Source organism: Melanerpes formicivorus, unplaced genomic scaffold (assembly GCF_026170545.1).
Source record: "Melanerpes formicivorus ecotype bairdi unplaced genomic scaffold, bMelFor1.0.p_v2 SCAF_5, whole genome shotgun sequence".
NCBI lineage: Eukaryota > Metazoa > Chordata > Aves > Piciformes > Picidae > Melanerpes > Melanerpes formicivorus.
The window spans coordinates 1,462,921-1,489,159 of record NW_027142357.1 but is presented as its reverse complement, the minus strand read 5'-3'; the positions used below and the strand labels follow the sequence as shown (position 1 = coordinate 1,489,159).

Sequence of the window (26,239 nt, the reverse complement as noted above, 5' to 3'; positions counted from 1 at the left end):
CTGTGTTGGATTCTATGGCCCTGCTCTGGCAGGGGGGATGAACTTGATGATCTCCAAAGGTCCCTTCCAACACTTAACATGCTGTGACACTGTGACATTTCCAGCTGATCATGCAGAAGTTCCACAGTTTCAGCACTCTTCATCAGGCAAAGCTGTTTCACAGGTAGTTCACTGCTTTCTTACTGTAGCAGGACAGGACATTTGCAGCAAAAAAATCTGACTGAATGGGTTTTGCTGTCCACCACCACATTATTTACTCCTGCTGATCTATAAATACAGAAACATTCCACCCAAGGTAAGAGATCTAAAGACAACAGACAGCCTGAACAACACATGGCATTTTCAGAAGACAGCAGTGTATAGAATCACAGAATTGTCAGGGTTGGAAGGGACCTCAAGGATCATCCACTTCCAACCCCCCTCACATGGGCAGGGACACCTCACACTACAGCAGCTTGCTCACAGCCACATCCAGCATGGCCTGAAAAACCTCCAGGGTTGAGGCTGGCCACCTCCCTGGGCAACCTCTTCCAGTGTCTCACTACCCTCATGGGGAAGAACTTCTTCCTAACATCCAATCTCAATCTACCAATTTCTAGGTTACTTTCCATCCCCCCCTGTCCTATCACTCCCTGACACCCTCAAAAGTCCCTCCCCAGCTTTCTTGTAGCTCCCTTCAGATACTGGAAGGCCACAATTAAGTCTCCTCAGAGCCTTCTCTTCTCCAGGCTGAACAGCCCCAGCTTCCCAGTCACCACCCATGGACCAGCTAATCAGAAGACCAAACAAAGCATCAGCTCTCTGGCTGCCCTACAGGGACTGGTGACTAGGGTAGCCTTTTTAAATAGTTGACTTTTCATTCTGAAAGCTATTTGAAGGATTGAGCATATCACCTGCCGTTGTAATTCCAAACAGCTGATTCCTCCCTCCAGGGAGCTGGGGTGTTTCTTCCCGCCCCCCCCCCCCCCTCCCTCCCCCCCCCCATACAAGCTTCAATACTCGTGGAGATTATAAACTGCAAGACTGCCACCACAGCAAGGAAGATGAATTACAAGGAAAGACTTGTGCAATTTGACTGCAGTGATATAAGGCATTAAAAAAGAAGAGTCAAAACAATCCACCAAAAACCAGAGAACACAGTAAATCTGTGGAAAAAACTTCAGGAGATTGGCGGGGGAGGGGGAATAAAATGAATTGGTAGCAAACAAATTTCTCTGAACTGCTACTGCTAAAAAGAACAGCCTTGGGAAAAGCTTCAAAAACCATCAGCCCTGACAAGAAACCAGAGCTGCACCAGTTCAAGGGCAGGGAATTGCTTGAGAAGGAACGGGAAAGGGCTGTGAAGATGGTTAGGGGGCTAGAATCTCTCTCCTATGAAGAAAGGCTGAAGGACTTGGGGCTTTTTAGTCTGGAAAAGAGAAGGCTGAGGGGGATCTCATCAATGGTTATAAATGCTAAGTGCTGGGTGTCAGGAGGATGGGGCCAGGCGTGTTCCAGTGACAGGATAATAGGCAATGGGCACAAATCTGAACACATGAAGTTCCATCTAAACATGAGGAAGAACATCTTTATGTTGAGCACTGGAACAGGCTGCCCATTGAAGTGGGGGAGTCTCAGTCTCTGGAGTCATTCAAAACCTCCCTGAATGATGAGAAGCTCAACAGGAGCCAGCAGTGTGCACTTGCAGCCCAGAAAGCCAATCACATCCTGGGCTGCAACAAGAGAAGTGTGGCCAGCAGGGCCAGGGAGGGGATCCTCCCCTTCTGCTCCACTCTGCTGAGACCCCACCTGGAGCACTGTGTCCAGTTCTGGAACCTCTATTACAGAAAGGATCTGGAGGTGCTGGAAGGTGTCCAGAGAAGGGCCATGAGGATGAGCAGAGGGCTGGAGCTGCTCTGCTGTGAGGACAGAGAGAGTTGGGGCTATTCAGTCTGGAAAAGAAAAGGCTCTGAGGAGACCTGATTGTGTCCTTCTAGTATCTGAAGAGGGCTACAGGAATGCTGAAGAGGCACTTTTCAGGGTGTCAGGGAGTGATAGAACTGGGGGGAATTGATATAAAAAAAAAACCAACCACCTAGAAATGGGTAGATTGAGATTGGAAAAAGTTCTTCCCCATGAGGGTGGTGAGACTCTGGAAGAGGTTGCCCAGGGAGGTGGTGGAAGCTTCATCCCTGGAGGTTGTGAAGGCCAGGCTGGATGTGGCTCTGAGCAACCTGCTCTAGTGTGAGGTGTCCCTGCCCATGGCAGGGGGGTTGGAACTGGATAATCCTTGAGGTCCCTTCCAACCCTAACAATTCCATGATTCTGTGCTTCCCTGGATGTTGGCCTGTGCAAGGTGCTCTAGGAGAACCTGCTCTGGCAGAGGGTTTGGACCAGGTGATCTCCAGAGGTCCTGACTGACCCACATGTGATGTTTCTTTTTGAAAACCCATCTGCCACTCAGAGACCAGACAGCACTTGGGTCACTTGGACAGTACTCCATCCACACAAAGGAAAAAATCCCTTCCAAAGAGCTGCCACACAGCACTCCAGTAGCAGATTAGCTATTGTTATGAGACTCCATCTATCTGAATGATATTTCAGACAGCAGAAACTGCAGTGGGAGAGGATAAAGCCTTATCCAGCAGACCAAACATCACCAATTTCTTTTATCCAAACTCATCATCTCACTCATGGTTCATTCACAAGCATTTTTCCCTCAATTTAATTAATAAAAGGTGGTTTGGTGTTTGGTTTTTTTTTTTTCCACTACAGCCTCTTTTCTCAGTTTGCCTAAATCCATCCCTTGCTGTGTTCCCTCTTGTGCCTTTCACTTCTCTCCAAGCTCAGATTTCCCTTGTTACATCCTCCCTTGAGGAACAGAACCACAGTCTTCCCTTTCTTCTCCTGCTTCCTACCTTCATCCCTCACCCACTTCTCTCCCCCTCCCAAATAACCCCATCTCAAAGCCCTACACTCAGTAGGCATTAGAGGTAAATATGACTTCTAGAGAGGCCATGCCTGGGAACAGGGAATAGCAACACTGTTATTCCATCTTTTTTTTACCAAGCTGTAACTCTCTAGTGCAGCATTAGAGATAAATATGACTTAGAGAGAGGCCATGCCTGGGAACAGGGAATAGAAACACTGTTATTCCATCTTTTCTTTACCAAGATGCAAACCTCTGATGCTCTCCACTAAGAGACTCTTTCAGAAGGGCAAAGCTCTGTGTTTCACTCTCCCTGATAGTTGAGCAAGGGTTTGTAGCTCTTTCTTCTCATTACCTTCTAGGAGCTTTGAACCAAAACTTCATAAAGCTGTTAATGACTAATTCTGTCTGAAACAGGACACAGGCAGAGGATGGACACATACAGATCACCTGCAGGGACAAACAGGCAGGGAAAAGTATTCCTAAGGTTTTTCCTCCTGGAGAGTAGGGAGGAAAAGATGAGGTGCAGGTGAACACCAGGTGACTCAAGTGGGACAGGAGCCAAAAGTTCTAATGAACTTCCTCCCTTGAAACCTAACCAGCTCCAGGTTGGAAGATACACTCCATGAAATGCACAGAACTACAGAAAATCATGGAAACATTCGGGCTGGAAAAGACCCTCAGGACCACCAAGTCCAACCCAGAACCCTACTCTACAAAGTTCACTCCTAAACCAGAGCCCCAAGCACCACATCCAAACCACCTTGAAACACATCCAGGCCTGGGGACTCCACCACCTCCTTAGGCAGCACATTCCAATCCCTGACCACTCTTGATGGGAAAAAAATTCTTCCTACTGTCCAGTCTGAACCTGCCCTGCTGCAGCTTGAGGCTCTTCCCTCTTGTTCTGTGGCTAATCACCTGTGAGAAGAGACCAGCACAAATCTCTCCACAACCTCTTTTCAGGTAGTTGTAGAGAGCCATGAGGTCTCCCCTTAGCCTCCTCTTCATCAAACTATCCATCTCCAGCTCCTTCAGTTGCTCTTCATCAGATTTCTTCTCCAGGCCCTTCCCAGCTTCCTTGCCCTCCTCTGCACTGGCTCCAGCACCTCCACATCTCTCTTGTCTTGAGGTGCCCAAAACTGGACACAACACTCGAGGTGTGGCCTCCCCAGAGCTGAGTACAATTGTCTTGAATCACCACCATCCTTTGACTATGACCAGCACTTTCCTGCTTGTGATGAACTCCTACTGCCACACAGAGAGTCATCTGTCCTTCTAGGCAGAACTTTTTTTTAAGGGAAGCAAATCTTAATGAGCAACCTTAAGTTTTACACAGAAGCGACTCCACGCTGTACAAGCAGAGGCTGTTTTCAGGTCCTCCTCAGCTTATGAGGAAGCAGTGATTTTAGAGAGCCTGGTGCACAGGTGAGGACAATGCTCTACAGCAAAATGGGAAGAGAGACTCGAGTCAGAGTGGCTCCAAAACATTCACAGTATCACAGCACATGTAAAGGTTGGAAGGGACCTCCAGAGATCATCCAGTCCAAGCCCCCTGCCAGAGCAGGATCACCCAGGGGAGTCTGCACTGGAATGCATCCAGGTGGGGTTTGGAAATTCTCTAGAGGAGACTCCACAACCTCTCTGGGCAGCCTGCTCCTGGGGTTTAGTTTTACAAACTGCTGCTTCTCCTGGTCTTATTCTAGGAGGGAAGCCACCAGGAGCATATTAAAAGGCTACAATTCTTATCAGAACTTCTGAAGACACATTCTACTTTGTACTAACAAAGATTTGTATCTCTTCTTTTCATGTCTGCAAGTCTAGACAGTGAAAGTGCCCAATCCAATGCACCATTTGATTTTCCCATGGAAGCTGGCTGAAATGTGCTTCCAATGCTTCTGAACTACCCCATCACCCTATACCACAAATCAATGATATCTTTAGCTCCTTTCTATTACAATGAATAAATAAATCTATAACTCAAGCAAAAGTCTGGATATCTGCATATACACACCACTTATTTCATTGAATCAGCCAGGTTGGAAAAGACCTCAGAGATCATCAAGTCCAACCTATTACCTAATACCTAACACCTCCTGACAACTAAACCATGGCTGAAGTAAAGGGATTCATATTGCTGTCCACAGAGCCAATGTCAAGAACTCCTCCTTTTATAACTCAGGGGAAAAACTAAACAACCAACCACAAAAAACCAACTTTGACAGTTTCAGTACTTGCTGACGCCCCAAAAAATGGAAGGCAAACACAACCCATGCTATCTTTTCTCCCCTCAACATCTATTCATGAGGATGATCAGAGGGCTAGAGCTCCCCTCCTATGAGGTATGAGGACAGACAGAGAGTTGGGGCTGTTCAGTCTGGAGAAGAGGAGGCTCTGAGGAGACCTTCTTATGGCCTTCCAGTATCTGAAGGGGACTACAGGAAAGCTGGGGAAGGACTTTATAGGGTGTCAGGGAGTGATAGGACTGGGGGGAATGGAGCAAAACTAGAAATGGGTAGATTCAGATTGGATGTCAGGAAGGAGTTCTTCCCCACGGGGGTGCTGAGAGACTGGCAGAGGTTGCCAAGGGAGGTGGTGGAAGCCTCATCCCTGGAGGTTTTGAAGGCCAGGCTGGATGTGGCTGTGAGCAAGCTGCTCTAGTGTGAGGTGTCCCTGCCCATGGCAGCGGGGTCGGAACTGGATCATCCTTGAGATCCCTTCCAACCCTAACAATTCTATGATTCTGTCTCACTGGAGAGCAGGGTTGAGTTCAATTTCTTTCCAGAGTAAGACTTACACACAATATGTTCATTTTAATCTTAACACTAAAGTAAGTTGGGGAACACTGATGTTTTTTACCAGCAAATAGATGAATCAGGAACATTGAGAATGCAGGGATTGCCTTTTTTTTTTTTCCTTGCTAAAGGAAAAATAAAGACTAAAAAAGCCCCAAGAATAAAACGCTCTTGAATCAGGAATCAATTACAAATTGCAAAGGCAACACAGAGTCCAAAAGTTACATCAGAGTATCCTCAGCCCTGCCAAATGCATCCTCACTGAGATTGTGCAGCAGAAAGAAGGCCATCGATGCTCTGTGAGATTTATTTAAAGAGCAGCAAATATTTTTTTTTCCCCCTACAGTAAGCCTCGGGTTTGGTTTGAGGGTTTTTTTTTGTTGCAACTGCTGCAGTGAAATATTACACACATATTGCCATCTCATGGATACTACAAATAGTTGTTTAAAATTTCAAGGGCGTAATTTCAAGGGGGGGATGAAAGAAAAAAAGAGGCAAAAGAAAAAAAGCACGGCACCCGCATCAAATAAACCCACCCCCCGCGGTGGAGGCTGACAACGCCAAAGCGGGAACTCCGCGTTTGAAACGGGCCGGGGGGAGTGGGAAATATCTGCCTCGGATTCGGATTCTCTCGTAGTAGTTACTATTTTTACGACTTGGCTCAGAGTTCTTTTAATCTCTTTATTTAGGGCGAAATTGCAAGCTTGCCAACTCCAGCAAATGTTAAGTACTTCAGTAAATTCCCCCATCAATATAGGTCGCGCATTCGAGGGATCAAGAATGTGTTAAGTTCTCCTCCGTCTGCTCCAAAGGGGATTTCGGAGTAAGAGGGCGATGGGAGAGAGCAATAAGCAACGCGCCTAAGCCCCTCTTTTCGGCTCCATCCTACTCTCCAGACATCTGCCCGCACTTTGTTGTGCCGTGATTGAAATTCTGCGTGCCGCAGCTCACCCTGCCCGCTGCCACCCTGCAGCCCCTTTCATCTGCACAGGCAGGAGAGCACATGTATTGCCGGTGCCGTCGCGTCATAACTCTTCCATTAAAGTTCAGTAATAGTAGCAAGGCGAGTCCGCGCGAGTCAGCAAAAAAATAACGAAAGAAAGAAAAACACCACGGAAAACCAAGCAGATGTAAAGATACCCAAGTGTGACACAGTTTTAACAGCCTACGGAGTATCTTAGCCGAACTGCCTAAAGCCATTCAGTTCCTCTCCAACCCAGAGTTCCGCTTTTACACACACACACACAAAAAACACCCCCCAAAACTTGGCAACTAAGAAACAGCAACAACAACATCAAGAAAAGGTGTATCGCTTCTCAAGCTATTCACCAACACAGGAATCTCTCTCTCTCGGTAATTACCGGGGGTGGTGGCAGTCAGCGAGGCTGGTAGCAGTCAGTCCCCCGGGCGACTGAGCCGGAACCCTCCCCGCCGAGGGATGCCCACCAGCCGCCTCAGCGGAGCCGCTGCCGCTTCGCCCCGGACCGAGGGCGGTGGAGCCCCGGCTCTGCGGCTCCCCACCGAGAAGGGTCTCCAGGCGCTCCCTTCGCAGCCTCTCCGCGACCAGCCCCCACACCTTGCAGCTCCAGAACGGGCACGCCAGCACCTAGCCCACCGCTGCACCGAGCGCCCCAAGGAACGCGGGGGACCGAGGACACATCGCTCCCCGGCAAGAAGGGGAGCCCGAGCGGCGGGAGCGGAGGGCAGCGCATCCGCACATGGCGGTGTAAGGGCACCACCGGGCGCGCAGCCGGCTGCCCGCATCGCTGGCAACGCGCAGGCAGCGGCTTCCAGGCAGCCGGAGCCGCCTCTATGAAAGAGGAGGGATGGGGATGGGGGAGAGGCAAGAGAAGAAGCCATTACCAGAGTTTTGTTGCCGTTCTTGCTGAGGGGGCCACGGAAAACTCCCTTGATGTTGCGAAAGTGCCCGTTGCTGAGGTGCGCCGAGCTGATGACAATGTAGTAGCACTCCATGGGGACGGGGACGGAGCCGGGGCCGCCTTCCCCGCCAGTGGCGGGGCGCTCAGGCCGGCCTGGGCTCGGCGGGGAGGGCCAGGGCCGGCGGGGCCCCGCGGCATGTGCGGCGCTGAGGGGCGGCGGGACCCGGGGGGCGGCAGCGGGGGGTGGGGGGAGGACGGTGTGTGCAGCCCCCTCAGGCGCGGCGCGGCTCCGGCTGCCGGGGGAGGAGGAGGAGGAGCGGCGGCGGCGGCACGGCCGCGGCGGAGCCGTCTGAGCTGGCGCCTCTGGCAGGCATAGTGTTATTATAGCGAGCAGCCTTGCCGGTCGGCTGCACTGAGCCAATGGCAGGGAGCCACTGGGCTGATACCGAGAGCTGTCAGAGGAGGACATCTGTCACACGCCGCCTTCACCGCCACCCACAGCCCCCACGCCCCGCTGCCCCCGCCGCGGACCGGCCGGCACCAGCCCCCCCTCCCACCGCCCCCTCCACACATACCGGGGCGGCACCCGGACGGGCGGGGCTGTGGCAGGTAAAGGGAGAAAGGGGCGAGGGGGATGGAGGGGAAGACACGAATCGGGAAGGGGAACAGCCGACCTCTAGCCGCAGCAATGTGGGTGTGCCCCCCAACCTCCCCCCCAGAGGGGCTCCCCTTTTCTGTTTGGGTGCACGATTGTGGTTCCGTTGGGGGGAGAGGGGAGGGGGAAGGGAGCGGGGAAGGAGAGATATCCAAAGCTCCTGCCCCTCCTCCGAGCAGCCTCCGCGCTCTGCCACCGCACCCTATTTTACGATAGGTATTTTTTTAAATGCCTAACCTTCCCGAGGGTGGAGCAGCCCCCGGACTCAGCCGCCGCGGCCCCTGCTCCCCGGGGCCGGCTCCATCAGCAAGAGACCGGCCGCCGCCCCCGGCTCTCCTGGCCCGTGCGGCGTGAAATCGGTCATTCGGCTCCCCACTTCGGGCAAGCTCCATCCCTCCCCCGGCTGAGCTGCAGCCGGTGCCGCCGCTCCTTCATCAGCCCTCCGCAGCCCGCTCGGCAATCCTCAATCAAACGGAGGACCGTGCCGGCCAAACTTCTGGGTCACGGCTTGCTTGCAGTGAGGATGGAGGCTCCGCGGGGCAGGGCTGCGGCCGCATCCCGCCCCGAGGTGCCCGCCGCCGCTTACCGGCCCTCTCGCTGTTCCATCACGGCTCGCCCTGCCCGGCCCCGGGAGCCTGCAGAGGCGGCTCTGCCCACCCGGCCTCGCAGGGCCGCGGGCGGCTGCGGGGAACAGGAGAACGCCCAGGGTTGGATGTCGGCTGTGGCGCTGCCTCCGCGATCCTCACCCTCAGCCCTGAGGTGTCGGCAATGTGCTCGCTTCTTTTTATAAGGCCCCTACAAACTATGGATTAAAAACCATTCGGCACATCGGCGTGAGGCAACTCTCATCTACGCCGTCCTCCTTCACCATCAGAAATGTTTGTTTCGGGGATTGTTGTGTTGTGTTTTTTTTCAGCACACAAATCAGAACTCGCTGCTGGAACCACAATTTGCTTCAGTGTAAAGACATGTGCTTCATAAAAATGCTCAAGCCCTTCTTAGCCCCTTACCCCCCACCCCCCAAAGATGTGCAATTTGCAGCTTTGTCACGTTCAGACTTTAAACACCTTTTTCTTTCCCTCCCCCCCACCCCCCCCCATAGCTGGCTCATCCTTCGAGCCTGCTTCATCTTTATGCTGGATGGCAAAATCCGAGATTTATGGGGTGAAAGCCTGGTGCCAAAAGAGGGAAGACCTTAGAAACGAAGCCCAGAGCCGTGATAGAACATCTGAAAATGTCTCTTTAGTCAGCATTTCCCTGCTGGCAGCGTAATGCCACCCATCCTATCACCTTGCAAGCAACCGCTTCCAGAAGAGCTGGGGGGAGGCAAACGCTTCCCTGGCAGATATCCCTGTCCTTGCAATCAGTTTATGAGAGATGCTTTCCTCCCATAAGCATTTTTTTTTTCACCCTTGTTTGCCTTCACACAGAGTGAGCAGTAAATTTTGACAGCTGCCACTCACCCTTCATCATTCCCAGTGCTTAGGAAGGAGTCACAGGAATGGCAAAAGTGGAGAAGTTTTTTTGACAACCGAGACACAGGTGAGAGATCAGAACTGGGTGCTGCTTGTTGGCAGCCACAAAAGAGGGTGAAAATGTCCCGGTACATAATAACACTACATCTAATTGCTATTTTTTTTCTGCTTCTGAGGCTGTGTACATCCAGAAATAACCAGCAGATGTGTTACAGCCTAGAGATGAGGGTGATATTGAAAATATTTTGCTAGATTTCAGGATATGGCACTTTGATAAGGCTCAGTTCCTGAAAAGCTGAGGCTTTTAAGGAAGTGAGGTTCCCTCTCAAAAATGCCTGGAGTTCAGCTAGGATACAGTGATGAAAAGACATCAAATCATGCAAGAAATAAAATTACACAGCTTCATGCTGGGAATAAATATATTGGACCAGGGCAGCAATTTCCTTCCCCCTTCCTCCCCCCCCCCCCCTTCTAGATGCAGTGATGCTGATATGTCAGGACCCTTCTGCCTGGGAAATGAAACTCTTCACAGTCTGTTCCACACACCCACCACTTCAAAGAATTGCAACCTTTTCCTCTGAAATCCTGACACTGACCAGCTCAATACATTTTGCTGACACACTTGGGCCCTTTCAGGGTGGTGTGGCTGCTCCCTGGCTTTTCAAAGCATGCCAACATTGTTTGCATGCTCTTCTTAGAGGCCAACGAGTCGAGAAACCTCTTATTGTAGCGAGAGAGAAGTAATCTACTCCCATAGCTCAACTCTGAAAGGATCAATGTACTTCCTAAGGGAGGAGAGAACCCCAAACAGTGTTAAAAAGCTGCTGTGGCTTCTGCTAATGAACATAGTTGCGCTCCTCTATTAAAGGAAGACATAAAACCCAGCTAAAGACCACTTGATTCCTCCAAAGCACTCTATAAATAAATGACAAGTTGCACTAAATAGCACATAATAGGGAAATTATACATTTTCCTACTCCTACTTACTCTAGCTGGCCTCTTGTTTGCTTTTTTCCTCCCTCTGCCAGTTCTCTAGTACTTGGCTGTTCCCTGTTTTCCTTGTTCGTCTTCCTTGAATCCTTTTCCTGCCTCCTTCTGTTTCTCTATGGTGATCACACAGACTCAAGGTGCTGCTTTCTTTCCACATATTTTCTTGCTGTTAATAAATTGCAAATTTCACCACTCCCTAAACCCCTGGCTCCTGCATACCATCAGTCTTACCTCTTTCTGTCTCTGTCCTGCTCCCCTGGGTGTTCTGAGCTGAGTACATGCTCCTATCTCTGCCACATAATAATCACCAGCGCTGCTGATGTAGTGCTGCATTCTCTTATTCTCCTGGATACTTCCTAGCTGGAAAAAACCAAACAAAACAAAACAATTTCAAACATTTGTTACTGTACAAAGCTGCAAATATCAACTCAAGAAACAGGTTATGGATTCGAGAGACTTGCTGGAAAACCTGGGACCTAGAAGCCAAGAAACTGATACAGATGCATAGTCCTGTGACAGTCGTCAGTATTCTGCTTTTTAATGATATTAATGATTCAAGAAATAGTCCTGGCACAAGCCAGGGGAAAAAAAAAATAAAGAGTAGTAAAATTTGGCAGTATAAACAAACTCCTTTTTGGTTAACAGGGCTTTAAATCATGGCACTGAGTCCTGTGTTACCAAGTGAGTACATGCTGAGAAATCATTCCCTCACTGCTGAAACATATCCATCAAAGGCAGAAAGAAGTCTCTCCTTTGTAAGCCAACAAGAAACTGAGCTCAGCTCCCGCAGCAATTTTTATTGAGCTCAATAAAATTAGTTTCTCCTAAGGATATCTGCCTGTAAGTAAGCTGCTGTCTGAGGCACACCTTTCTTACCCCCTCTCCTGTGCTTCCAGTCTCTTTTTATTGCTGCTCTTTATTGTTTTATTTTCATTTTCAGCTGTCTGTCATGCTTGCATTAAAGCAGAAGGAAAAATGGGAGTGTGCTGGCATCCTCTGTGCCTTTTAAAGGCCATTATGGTGTAACACACATTGCACACAGTACTACAACAGTGTTCATTCATCAGCCATGGGGGGAGTGCAGCTAGAAGAAAGCGAACTTGGGCACTCTGGTAACCTAGCTCCTCACCACATCCTTCACCATATGTGAAGAGTATCAGAGTGAGTTCCCTATTTCCACACATGAGCTAAGTGGAGCTCTGGGATCACATAAACTGGGGAGAGGCAGGAGTGACTTAAAGCCCTGTAGCAGGCAGTCAAATCGTGAGCTGTAGCCCACAGTCACAGCATCACAGTACATTAGAGGTTGGAAGGGACCTCCAGAGACCATCCAGTCCAACCCCCCTGCCACAGCAGGATCACTCAGAGCAGTCTGCACAGGAATGCATTTAGGTGGGGTTTGAAAGTCTCTAGAGAAGGAGAGTCCACAACCTCTCTGGGCAGCCTGCTCCAGCCAGCTCTCTCACCCTCACTATAAATAAGTTTCTCCTCATGTCAAGCTTACTGCTGTGCACCACCCAAAAGAGCTTGGCCCCCTCCACTTGACACCCAGTCCTCAGCTATTGACAGACATTCATCAGATTCCCTCTCAGTCTTTTCAAGGCTAAGTCACAGGAAGAGGAGTGCAAAGGCTTTAAACAAATATTTCTGCTTGATCCTAAAAGTAGCAACAAAGATTTACTGAAACACACTGGTTTGGGGTTTGTTTGCTTGTTTTTGTCTTTTCTCCTTCAGGCCATGGCTTTTGCAGAGCAGCTCTGGGAAGAAAGCAATCCAGCAGGAATTAGTCCTTCCTTCTTTTCACATATCCACATAGGATTGAAACACTTGAACATATCCAGAGAAGGACAAGGTTGAGGAGAGGTCTTGAGCACAGCCCTATGAGGAGAGGCTGAGGAAGTTGGGATTGTTTAGCCTGGAGAAGAGGAGGCTCAGGGGAGACCTTCTTGCTCTCTACAACTACCTGAAAAGAGGCTGTAGACAGGTGGGGGTTGGTCTCTTCTCCCAGGCAACCAGTATAAGAACAAAAGGACACAGTCTCAACCTGCACCAGGGGAGGTTTAGGCTCAAGGTGAGGAGAAAATCCTTCAGACAAAGAGTAATTGGCCATTGGAATGTACTGCCCAGGGAGGTGGTTCAGTCATCATCCCTGGAGGTGTTCAAAACAGGCTTGGATGCGGCACTTGGAGCCATGGTTTAGTTGTCCTGAGGTGTTAGGTATTAGGTAATAGGTTGGACTTGATGATTTCTGAGGTCTCTTCCAACCTGGCTGATTCTGTGATTCTATGATCTATATGTGGCCCTGAACAAATTCAGATGGGTAAGAGATGCAAAGTTTCCTACCTTTTCTCTTCCAAATTACTATTTCTGCTTTAGGATACTACTGGGGGGGGGGGGGGCTGGGAGGGTGTGGGGGGGTGGGGTGTGGAATTCTGTTGTTATTGAACCAAATACTCTGTTTGCTCTGTCTTCTGTTCTAATCTTTATGCTGCAGGATTTGCCCAGCAAATGTCACTCTGACCATGAGGTGACATCCACAAGCATGCCACAAACGCATTAAACAGCAGGACGCTATATGAGGGCCAGGAGACATCTGGAGGTAAAAGAGCTCTGCAAAAGCAACTCAGTTGCCAGTTTCAGACACTGAAAATACAATTCTGCTGTTGTGAAATCTTAAACATTCTGCTAACAGACAATTAATTCAGCTGTGTTAAAAACCCAACCTCACAAGTAAATCCTCCATCACACACTCAAATTCCATCCCTATATGAAAATCACATAGAGCCAGTGACTGGTAAATGAATCTTGAGAACGATCTGCCATGGAATTAGAGCTTCCTAACATCCACTCAACCCAAACATCCAAGTCAAAACCAAAACCAAAGTCAAATGGGGGAAAAGTGTGTGACAAAGATGGAGTCATATGATGCCACCAAAGGCAATCCCTCAGTTTTTCACAACAGACTGTTGCATAAAACACTCTGCAACACAAGCCCTATGAGGAGGGGCTGAGGGAGCTGGGGTTGTTTAGCCCAGAGAAGAGGAGGCTCAGGGGAGACCTTATTGCTGTCTGCAACTACCTGAAGGGAGATTGTAGCCAGGCACAGGTTGGTCTCTTCTCCCAGGCAACCAGCACCAGAACAAGAGGACACAGTCTCAATCTGCACCAGGGGAGGTTTAGGCCGGATGTTAGGAAGAAACTTTTTACAGAGAGAGTGATTGCCCATTGGAATGGGTTGCCTGGGGGGATGGTGGAGTCACCATCACTGGAGGTGTTTAGGAGGAGACTGGATGGGGTGCTTGGTACCATGTTTAGTTGATTGGATGGTGTTGGATGATGAGTTGGATGTGATGATCTTGAAGTTCTCTTCCAAAGAGGTCTGGTCTATTCTATTCTATCTCAGTTTAATACAAAAGTTCAAGGAATGACTTTTCAGGGACAGCATGGAAAAACCCAGTGAGAAGCCAGACTGCTTCAGACATATAAAAACCCCACATAAAACCAGGTAATGAGTGCAGTTCAACATAGCCACCAGTTAAAACTCCCTAAAATCCAGCAGGCAGGTTACATAGCACGACACTAAAACCAACCTGACTGGCTTGAGAGCAGCCCTGAAGAAAAGGCCTGGGGGGTGCTGGGGGAGGAGAAGCTCAACAGGAGCCAGCAGTGAGCACTTGCAGCCCAGAAAGCCAAGCAGAGCCTGGGCTGCAGCAAGAGAAGTGTGGCCAGCAGGGCCAGGGAGGGGATTCTCCCCCTCTGCTCCACTCTGCTGAGACCCCACCTGGAGCACTGTGTCCAGTTCTGGAGCCTCTAGCACAGGAAGGATCTGGAGGTGCTGGAAGGTGTCCAGAGAAGGGCCATGAAGATGAGCAGAGGGCTGGAGCTGCTCTGCTATGGAGACAGACTGAGAGAGTTGGGGCTATTCAGTCTGGAGATGAGAAGGCTCTGAGGAATCCTTGTGGCCCACCAGTATCTGAAGGGGGCTACAGGAAAGCTTGGGAGGGACATTTTAGGCTGTCAGGGAGTGATAGGAGTGGGGGGAATGGAGCAAAACTAGAAATGGGTAGATTGAGATTGGATATTTGGAAGAAGTTCTTCCCTATGAGGGTGGTGAGACACTGGAAGAGGTTGCCCAGGGAGGTGGTGGAAGCCTCATCCCTGGAGGAATTTAAGGCCAGGCTGGATGCAGCTGTGAGCAACCTGCTGTAGTGTGAGGTGTCCCTGCCCATGTGAGGGGGGTTGGAACTGGGTGATCCTTGAGGCCCCTTCCAACCCTGACAATTCTATGATTCTATGATATTAACTCCAGGAGGAATAGTCAAAGAGATTTCAAGCAGGCCCTCAGGATCTTGTACTTCTCTTTGCAGGAAGCTGATTACACAATGGACATCAAGCTTTAGTTCTTATCAATTAAATTTTTCCACTTCATTTTTGACAAAGGAATTTTTAACTGGTTAAGAATATCCTTCAAAGATGCTGAAGAAATGCAAAGGCCTTTAACTACAATAAGTCATTAAGAGAGAACCTGGTAAACAAAAGCAAATTAGTGAATAAATAGGGGGGGAAATAAATAGGGGGGGAGAATAAATGGGGGGGGGGAAATAAATAAGGGGGGAAAATAAAGTACATTTTGAGACCTAGGACAGCAGACAGATTGTGGCCATTTATCAGCAGCACAATGTTTTTCTTTTGCTAGCATTCCTTTCCCCAGAATTAAAAGATTCAAAGAACTCCTCAAAAGTCTTCCACAGTCCATGGGAAACGTTGCCTGTGGACTACTCAACCTGCACCAGCTTGGGCACAGTTCCTGAAGCGGGAGGCGCTGACCTAGGGAGAAGTCCTGAAGTTCACCTCAGGTCTTGGCATTAGCTCCAAGGTTTTCCACTGGGTGGTGCTAACGAGATCAAGAAGTTCAGGAGAGCTGATAGCAGAACTCAGAGCGCAGGCAGCCTTCATTCATTCATCCCTTCATCCTATCCCAATGAACAAACACACATTTGCGTGTGTTTGAGAGCATCTACCTATGTGTGCATACACAGCGCTGGAAAGGTACACATTCATTAATCTCGGCGCCACAGTAAGAAAAGGATGAATAAAATGCTTTCTAGAATGCATTCACAGGGTGGAAGGAAAAAGAAAATGAAACCTTTTGGAAGGGGTAGTGTACTAACTCTAAAATTAATCTTGGCTTTCTTAGCAGTCACTTCAACAGCATTATTTTCTCAGTGTGAAAGCTGAGCAGAGCTGAGGTGACATCGATGGCAGGGGGAAGGGGTTGGAGCACCTCTGCTACAAGGGCAGGCTGAGGGAGCTGGGGGTGTTCAGCCTGGAGAAGAGGAGGCTCCAGGGAGATCTCACAGCAGCCTTCCAGTACCTGAAGGGGGCTGCAAGAAAGCTGCACAGAGACTGTTTGCAAAGATCTGCAGTGATAAGATGAGGGGCAATGGCTTCAAAATACAGAAGAATAGATTTAGGTTGGGTGTTAGGAACAAGCTCTGCACCATGAGGGTGGTGGAACACTGGAACAGGTTGCCCAGGGAGGTGATTGAGGCCCCTTCCCTGGATATATTCAAGGTGAGGCTGAAGAGGGCTGTGGGCAGCCTGATCTAGTTGGGGATGTCCCTGCTGACTGCAGAGGGGGTTGGACTGGATGAGCTTTGGTGGTCACTTCCAACCCAGATCATTCTATTATTCTGTGATTCTCTATTTCATGTAACATTGGTGTCTTGTACTGTTGACCTTTTCTGATACAGTCAGAGATTTATCACTGATGGCTTTGCTCTAGGTGCACACTGACAGCTCTCATTCATTAATCTCATCTACTAAGAACTTTTTATGAGATATCATTACAGAAGTACTAAAAAGTGGCCCCATGCTGGAGATATTGAAAGTGAGGCTGGACAGGGCTCTGAGCAGCCTGATCTAGTTGGGGATGTCCCTGCTGAGGGGAGAGGGAAGAGCAGAGAGGGGAGAGGATCAGCTCCCTTTACAATATTTATGGTTGCAACCTCACCGTTTAAGACAGCCATAAATCACATCAGGCATTAATTGGTTCTCTTTCATGGGGAGCTTGTTCTAACAATGCCAAAACGCAGCAGAATATTAAGTGCATGCTGGGGAAGGATGTTTCTAACACTGTACAGTGTGATGGATTGCCATGGACAATTTAGATCACAGAATCAGAATGGCTGGGGTTGGAAGGGACCTTAGAGATCATCTACTCCAACCTCCTGCCATGGGCAGGGATACCTCTCAACTAGACTTGGCTGCTCAAGGCTTCATCCAACCTGGACTTGAATATCCCCAGGGTGAAGGCATCCACAACCTCCCCGAGCAGTTTATCCCAGAGTCCTACCACCATCATACTAAAGAACTTCTTCCTAAGAGCCAGTTTAAATATACTCTCCCTCAGCTTAAAACCATTCCCCCTTGTCCTCTTATTCCCTCTTGTCTGATCAGTCAGAACACTTTAAGCCACAGCTTATATAAGGAGCAGGCAATAATTATACACTAGAATGATGGAATAATGATAGAATCACAGAATTGTCAGGGTTGGAAGGGACCTCAAGGATCATCCAGTGCCAACCATGGCCAGGGACACCTCACACTAAAGCAGGTTGCTCACAGCCACATCCAGCCTGGCCTTCAAGACCTCCAGGGATGAGGCTTCCACCACCTCCCTGGGCAACCTCTTTCAGTGTCTCACCACTGTCTCATGCTAAATAACTTCTTCCTAACATCCAACCTGAATCTACCCACTTCGAGTTTTGCTCCATTCCCCAATCAAAGACTTTGTTTTAAAGCAGCAGCAGCAGTGAGGTTGGTGGTGATGATGATGAAGATGATCCTAGCTTTGCTTCATGGACCCTGGGCACTAGAGCACTCAACAAGTGTCGTGAACAGCACTGCAAGGCTTGACTGGGGAAATGAAGGAAGAAGCAGTGGCTGTCAGAACCTTATGTGTACATTGGTTTAGTGCTCTGCACCTGGACTGGAGGGAATGGAACACAAGTAGAAATGGCTAGATTGAGATTGGATGTTAGGCAGAAGTTCTTCCCCATGAGAGTGGTGAGAGACTGGAAGGGATTGCCCAGGGAGGTGGTGGAAGCCTCATCCCTGGAGGTTTTGAGAGCCAGGTTGGATGTGGCTGTGAGCAAGCTGCTCTAGTGTGAGGTGTCCCTGCCCATGTCAGGGGGGTTGGAACTGGATGATCCTTGGGGTCCCTTCCAACCCTGACAATTCTATGATTCTATGATCAACTTAGCATGTGAAAGGCCCTGTTTACTCATTAGAATAGCTCATTTCTTTTCTTCCCCTCCCCCACCCTCCCTTAATAACTAATGACTTACTGATCTCTCTACTGCAGCAGACTTCTGAATGCAATTCCCAACCTGTCACGTTAAAAATGCCATCAAAAGGACTTAATCCAACTTTCCAAATATGAATAACTTATGAGCTTAATTAAAGACAGCCAGATCAAAATAGCCTTGGGCCTACTTATAGATTACTGGCTTGGGGGAAAAAAAAACCAAAACCAAACATAAAATAAATGAAAAAAAGGCAAAAAAGATGTCATTAGAAGAAACAAAGTGGGTATTGTTCTAAAAATAGGGAGGATTTCCAAAGCCCAGAGTATTTGGTTTGGCATTTCGACAATTGAGAAAGAAAAGGGGGGGGGGGGGGGGAAATGCCTACATAATTCATTTAATTAAGCAAAAAAACCTTCCTCATTAGCTCTAGCTACATAAATCATGCTAAGTTTATCTGAATGTACATTTCCCTGGCTATCTGTAAGACCTGTGGAAGGAGAGGAGCAAGGCAGAATGCTATTAATAGCAGGACCAAGACAACTGCCATGGGTAAACTGAAAATCTGTGCCCAAGCAGCAGCAGGATGAACAGTTGTTTATTAATCCAGTTTTGGAGTTGCCTTTGGGGTATACTGCTCTGAATTAACAGCCTTTCTTGTCTGCAAGATGGGAGGATGAAGACTTGGTACTTCTAATGACTACACATTCCTTCTAATTAAAATAAGGAGCATTCTGACCTCATTTATTTATTATTTGAGTAGAAAAAAAAATAGAAGGGGTTGGTAGTCTCAAGATGATTTGTTTTCTGCTCTGCAGCTATGCTCACATTGCCCTTTTAGACCAACAGCTCCTGGTGGTAAGCACAGAGAGAATGGAATAGGAAGGAATAGAATAGAATAGAATAGAATAGAATAGAATAGAATAGAATAGAATAGAATAGAATAGAATAGAATAGAATAGAATAGAATAGAATAGAATAGAACCAGACCAGACCAGGTTGAAAGAGACCTTTGAGATCATTGAGTCCAACCTATCATCCAACACCATCTAATCAGCTAAACCATGGCACCAAGCACCTCATCAAGTCTCCTCCTAAACACCTCCAGTGATGGTGACTCCACCACCTAATCCACCTAAAACAAATTCTCTCCAGTTTTAAAAGACCATCTTCTGCACAACCATGGCACAGAGGGAGTTAGGAGCTTAGTTTCCTGCTTTAGTTCCAGCTATGTACATTTCAATGTCACTTGACATCCTTGCATAGCTGCCCTGGTGAGGCCCCGCCTGGTATGTTGCATCCACTTCCTGGCTCCTCAGTTCAAGAGGGACAGGGATCTGCTGGAGAGAGTCCAAGGGAGGGCTCCAAGGATGCTGAAGTGACTGGAGCCCTGCCTGGTGAGGAGAGGCTGAGAGCCCTGGGGCTGTTTAGTGTGGAGAGGAGAAGACTGAGAGGGGATCTGATCAATGTCTATCAATATCTGAAGGCTGGGGGTCAGGAGGGGAGGGGGCAGGCTCTGCTCACTTGTGCCCTGTGATAGAACTATGAGGAGAGGCTGAGAGAGCTGGGGTTGCTTAGCCTGGAGAAGAGGAGACTGAGGAGTGACCTTCTTGCTCTCTATAACTACCTGAAGGGAAGTTGTAGACAGGCAGATGTTGGTTTCTTCTCCCAGGCAGCCAGCGGCAGAACAAGAGGACACAGTCTCAGGCTGTGCCAGGGGAGGTTTAGGCTGGATGTTAGGAAGAAGTTCTATACAGAGAGAGTGATTGCCCATTGGAATGGGCTGCCCAGGGAGGTGGTGAAGTCACCATCATTGGAGGTGTTCAGGAGGAGACTTGATAGGGTGCTTGGTGCCATGGTTTAGTTGTATAGGTGGGTTGGATTGGTTGATAGGTTGGATGCAATGATCTTGAAGATCTCTTCCAATCTATTCTAGTCTAGTCTAGTCTATTCTATAGTACTAAGGGGCAATGGATCTAAACTACAGCACAGGACGTTCTACCTCAACATGAGGAGGAACTTCTTCACTGTGAAGGTCCCAGAGCACTGGAACAGGCTGCCCAGAGAGGCTGTGGAGTCTCCTTCTCTGGAGACTATCCATCCCTGTCTGGATGCGTTCCTGTGTGACCTGCATTAGAGTCTATGGTCGTGCTCTGGCAGGGGGATTGGACTCAAAGACCTTCAGAGGTCCCTTCCAACTCTTAATATTGTGTGAAATCTAGAACAGAGTCTAGCCAACAGCTGCTATTTCCAGGAAGGCTTTCAGATGCCTGATAATGCTGGCCTGCCCTTAGCTGCTAAAGAGAAGTTTGTCACCTACCAGGGGACGTTAGAGGTAGCACTGCAGCAAAATAAACCAGGGAACTATGAATACACAGATGGGAAATTAGGCTTAAAATTGGTCTGGAAATGCCCACACAAACCTGAATTTAACACAAGATACTTATTTTCTGTATCTACAGACACTCAGACCCGTGCCTGTTTGCCTTTCATCGGTGACATCTCTTACAGTTCTTAACTTACCCTTGAACTAACCTTGGCACTGGCATTCCCCCTAGAACCAATGGCTCTAATGCATTTGAAATACAGGCAGGAAGAGAAAGAGAAAGCACAAAACGTTGTAAATTCAACACAAAAAATATCAAATCCAGCTATTCCCTGGGAACTGACATCGTGCTGTGTCCTCTTTATTTTTATTCCCCACAAGGAAATGCCTCTACCTGCAAACAAAAAAACATTAAACCAGAAAAACCAAAACACATGCAGAAACCCAAACAGAGCAAACCCCAAAGCCACAACAAAGCACAAATTCAATACAAAACATCTCCACTCCAATTCTACACAACTCCCTGAGAAAGAAGACATTTGTAAGCCTGCTGATCTGGAGTGAGTTTGAAAACAAGGGGAAAAAAAAAAAACAAAACAAAACCCCAAACCATGCCCAAAGAAAAACTAAAAGCCAATAAAGAAACCTCAACTCTGTTTATTTGCAAGCAGATCTTAGGAGGTTTATTTTCCATTTATCAAGACTCAGCCACTGCTGGGATGGTTCCTTTGCCCTAATGCTACCTGAGCTGAGAGTCCAAGGCCGGGGGGGGGGGGGGCTACAAGGAGAGGTTGAGAGCCCTGGGGCTGTTTAGTGTGGAGAAGAGAAGACTGAGAGGGGATTTAATCAATGTTTATAAATATCTGAGGGCTGGCTATCGAGAAGGAGGAGATAGACTGTGCTTAGTTACACCCTGGGATAGGACAAGGGGCAATGCATATAAACTACAGCACAGGAGGTTCCACCTCAACACGAGGAGGAACTTCTTCACTGTGAGGGTCACAGAGCACTGGAACAGGCTGCCCAGAGAGGTTGTGGAGTCTCCTTCTCTGGAGACTTTCAAGATCCATCTGGATGTGTTCCTGTGCCACCTGTGCTGGATTCTATGCTCCTGCTCTGTCATGGGTGTTGGACTTGATGCTCTCTGGAAGTCCCTTGCAACCCCTAATATCCTCTGATCCTGTGAACCTGCCACTTTTAAATCTCTTCACTGCTCCAGCACCAGAACAAGAGGACACAGCCTCAAGCTGTGCCAGGGGAAGTTTAGGTTGGAGGTGAGGAGAAAGTTCTTCCCAGAAAGAGTAATTGGCCTTTGGAATGTGCTGCCCAGGGAGGTGGTGGAGTCCCCACCCTGGAGGTGTTCAAGAGATGATTGGACATGGCACTTGGTGCCATGGTTTAGTAGTCATGAGGTGTTGGGTGACAGGTTGGACTTGATGGTCTCTGAGATCTCTTCCAACCTTATTGATTCTATGATTTTTGTGTCAGCTTGAAATCCCCATCCATTATGTGGCCTAACACTGGAATCAAGAAACCTCCAAGCTCCTCTCATCCTCTTTACAAATGCTCATACACTCCTGCAAGGCACCGAAGCCCCTCTCTCCCTCTAGCTCCTGCTGGCAAAGCTTTATTGCCATTGCTTTAATTCTCAGACACAAATTGATTCCTTGAGCTTCCTAGCCATTTTTGGTGCTACATCTCTAAATTCCCTTCCACTCACATCCCAGAGTAGAAAATTCTCTTATAAAAGTATATTTATATCCAAATGACCCGAGAGTGTAATCCACTCCTAGGGAGATTACCTTTAAAGATCATCATTTAAAGACAGCAATTTTTAAGTCCTTTGCCTGGATATTCATCTCCATTATGTCCTCCACATTCTTTCTTTTTTTTTCAGGAAGCAAAACATGGCTTAGCTTCATAATAACACCATAAAGGCTGAAAAGCAGGAGTGGCAAGAAAAATGTCTCATTGGGAGACTTGAAGAATAAAAACAACATGCAGGGGAATGTCAGTGCAAAGTGATGTTGAATATAAACATGCAGGGGGCACATCTAACCCCTATGCCATTTCTCCTTCTTAGTCTCCTTCCTCTTTCTTACTTTCCACTTGTGGAGCTTCTCCAGCAAGTGCTGGCACTGACACTCCTCCCTGCCCTTGCACCCTCCCTTCAGGGCTGGAGGGGCTTGGAGCACAAGCCCTATGAGGAGAGGCTGAGGGAGCTGGGGTTGCTTAGCCTGGAGAAGAGAAGGCTCAGGGGAAACCTTATTGCTCTCTACAACTACCTGAAGGGAGGATGTAGCCAGGTGGGGGTTGGTCTCTTCTCCCAGGCAAGCAGCACCAGAACAAGAGGACACAGTCACAAGCTGTGCCAGGGGAGGTTTAGGCTGGAGGTGAGGAGAAAGTTCTTCCTAGAGAGAGTTGTTAGCCATTGAAATGTGCTGCTCCAGGAGGTGGTGGAGTCACCATCACTGGAGGTGTTTAGGAGGAGACTGGATGGGGTGTTTAGTGCCATGGTTTAGTTGATTAGATAGTGTTGGATGTTAGGTTGGACTTGATCTCAAAGGTCTTTTCCACCCTGGTTAATTCTATTCTATCCTATTGTATCCTATCCTTCAGGTGGGCATCACAGACTCTCACACCCACAACTTGTTTTTCTTGTTGCTTAATTTTCAGTGCAGTCAATTCCTTCACTGTGACTGATGTTTTATTTAGCAAAAGATGTGTTCTCACAATTTCCCACCTGCAGTTTTCTCCCCCTTCATATGAGGAAGGTATTCAAGACTTGCCTGGATGCATTCCTGTGTGACCTGCTCTAGGTGATCCTATTCTGGCAGGGGGGGTTGGACTGGGTGACCTTTTGAGGTACCTTCCAGCCCTAAAACTTTCTGTGATTCTGGGATCCAAGGCAAAATGCTCAAGTTGATCCACCAGAAATAAAACCCAGATGCAATTTCAAAAGGCTTTTTTCTTCTTCTTTCCATCCCCCCCACCTAAGTACTGAGGTTTTGCTTCTCTGTTTCTTTAGGAAGCTTCTTAAGGTAATCTGAAAAGAAGCCTGCACTGAAAGAAAGAACTGTGAGAAATTCATCTAGTATGAGAGTGCACACACTAGAGAGACTACTGGAGTCAAACAGGGGGTACAAAGATGCTGAGGGGACTGAAGCACCTCTTTGACAAAGAAAGGCTGAGAGTCCTGGGATTGCTTGGCCTTGAGAAAACTGAAAGGGGATCTTATCAAGGCTTATCTAAAGGGTGGGGTCAAGAGGATGGGACCTTAACATTCTGTGATTAATGAGAAAGCTTAGAGAAAATCAAATACTCTTGGTATTAATTTACAGAAAGATAGAACCATAGAATCAATAAGGTTGGAAAAGACCTCAGAGATCATCAAGTCCAACCTGTCACCCAACACTTCATGACAAATTAAACCAAGGCTTCAAGTGCCACATCCAATCCCCTCTTGGACATCTCCAGGGATGCTGACTCCACCACCTCCCTGGGCAGCACATTCCAATGGCTAACAACTCTCTCTGGGAAGAACTTTCTCCTCACCTCCAGCCTAAACCTCCCCTGGCGCAGCTTGAGACTGTGTCCTCTTGTTCTGGTGCTGGTAGCCTGGGAGAAGAGACCAACCTGTGCCTGGTTACAAACTCCCTTCAGGTAGTTGCAGAGAGAAATAAAGTCTCCCCTGAGCCTCCTCTTCTCCAGGCTAAGCAACCCCAGCTCCCTCAGCCTCTCCTCACAGGGCTGTGCTCAAGGCCTCTCCCCAGCCTCGTTGGCTACCTTCAAGAGTCTCAATGTCCTTCTTAAATTGAGGGGCCCAGAACTGGACACAGGACTCAAGGTGTGGTCTAACCAGTGCTGACCATAGGGCAGAATGACTTCCCTGCTCCTGCTGGCCACACTATTCCTGATCCATGCCAGGATACCATTGGCCTTCTTGGCCACCTGGACGCACAGGGCTGCAGCAAGAGAAGTATAGCCAGAAGGTCATGGGAGGTGATTCTCCCCCTCTGTTCCACTCTGCTGAGACCCCACCTGGAGCACTGTGTCCAGTTCTGGAGCCTCTATTCCAGAAAGGATCTGGAGGTGCTGGAAGGTGTCCAGAGAAGGACAGTTGGGGCTATTCAGTATGAAGAAGAGAAGGCTTTGAGGAGACCTTCTTGTGGCCTTCCATTATCTGAAGAGGGCTACAGGAAAGCTGGGGAGGGACTTTTGAGGGTGTCAAGAGTGATAGGACAGGGGGGAATGGGAAAAAAGTCTAGAAATGGGTAGTCTGAGATTGGATGTAAGGAAGAAGTTGTTCCCCATGAGGGTGGTGAAACACTGGAAGATGTTGCCCAGGGAGGTGGTGGAAGCCTCATCCCTGGAGGTTTTTCAGGCCAGGCTGGATGTGGCTGTGAGCAACCTGCTGTAGCGTGAGGTGTCCCTGCCCTGTCAGAGGGGTTAGAACTAGATGACCCTTGAGGTCCCTTCCAACCCTGACAATTCTGTGATCTAACATGAGATTGCAGCACTTGATAGAAATACCTTAACAACAGGCCTGGGGCTAAGGAAGATCAAATTCCTTCTCCTCTTCCTGAAGATGCTTTCTATATACAAATCCATTTCAAAATTGCCTGCTCTTGCTTGATTCTGCATGACTCTCTGCTTCAAGAAATGTCTGTTTTGTTTTGTTGGTTTTGTGAAAATCTGCTCACAGTTACTCTCTCTTTTTAGTACTTCTGTAATGATATCTCATAAAAAGCTCTTAGCACACAAGATTAATGAATGAGAGCTGTCAGTGTGCATCCAGTGCAAACCCCTCAGTGATAAATCTCTAACTGTATCAGAAAAGGTCAGCAGTACAAACCACCAATGCTACACAAAATATAGAGTCCTGGAATCACAGAATGGTCTCCAAAGTTCATCCAGTCCAACCCCCTCTGCAGTCAGCAGGGACATCCCCAACTAGATCAGGTTGCCCACAGCCCTCTCCAGCCTCACCTTCAATATCTCCAGGGATGGGGCCTCAACCACCTCTCTGGGCAACCTGTTCCAGGGTTCCTTTCCTTTCCTCTTCATTTTTTTTCTCCTCCTCTTCTCTTCTCCTTGTCCTTCCATTCCTTATTCCCTTCTGTTCCCTATTCAATCCTGAGTTCAGAACCTAAAGTGGTTTTTACAGCACTCAGAATGGGATTATTTACTGCTGTAATGCATGCTGTTCCCATTTTACAGCACCGCTGGTACTGTTGAAAGCAATAGTTTTCCACCTCAACTTGAGGAATAAACTTCTTTAATGTGAGGGTGATGGCTAATGCACAGAGAGGTAGGGGATAATCTCTGGAATCTCATTCAAAAACCACCTGGATGTTGTCTTGTACAACCTGCCCTAGGCGATCCTGCTTTAGCAAGGGGGGGTTGGACTGGATGGTTCACAGAGGTCCTTTCCAACCCTTACCATTCTGTGATTCTGTGCTTCTATGGTCACCTTAGAATCACAGAATCAATAAGGTTGGAAGACACCTCAGAGATCATCAAGTCCAATCTGTCACCCAACACCTCATGACTACTAGACCATGGCACCAAGTGCCACATACAATACCCTCTTGAACACCTCCAGGGACGGTGACTCCACCACCTCCCTGGGCAGCACATTCCAATGGCCAATCACTCTTTCTATGAAGAACTTCTTCCTAACATCCAGCCTAAACCTCCCCTGGTGCAGCTTGAGACTGTGTCCTCTTGTTCTGGTGCTGGTTGCCGGGGAGAAGAGACCAACTCCCACCTGGCTACAACCTCCCTTCAGGGAGGTGTGGACAGCAAGTAGGTCTCCCCTGAGCCTCCTCTTTTCCAGGTTAAACAATCCCAGCTCCCTCAGCCTCTCCTCACAGGGCTGTGCTCCAGACCTCTCCCCAACC

The 26,239-nt window shown here is 48.4% G+C and overlaps 1 protein-coding gene across 1 annotated transcript in view; it reads right to left on the bottom strand.

Annotated features, from left to right (window-relative positions):
- The window catches only part of ZNF804A (zinc finger protein 804A), a 273,822-nt gene extending 266,092 nt beyond the window's left edge, over positions 1-7,730 (bottom strand). Inside the window, exon 1 of the mRNA XM_068137880.1 lies at positions 7,567-7,730. Within this exon, the coding sequence (XP_067993981.1) occupies positions 7,567-7,677 (111 nt within the window). The 5' untranslated portion in view covers positions 7,678-7,730. The remainder of the gene's footprint in view (positions 1-7,566) is intronic.
- Between the last annotated feature and the right edge of the window lie 18,509 nt (positions 7,731-26,239).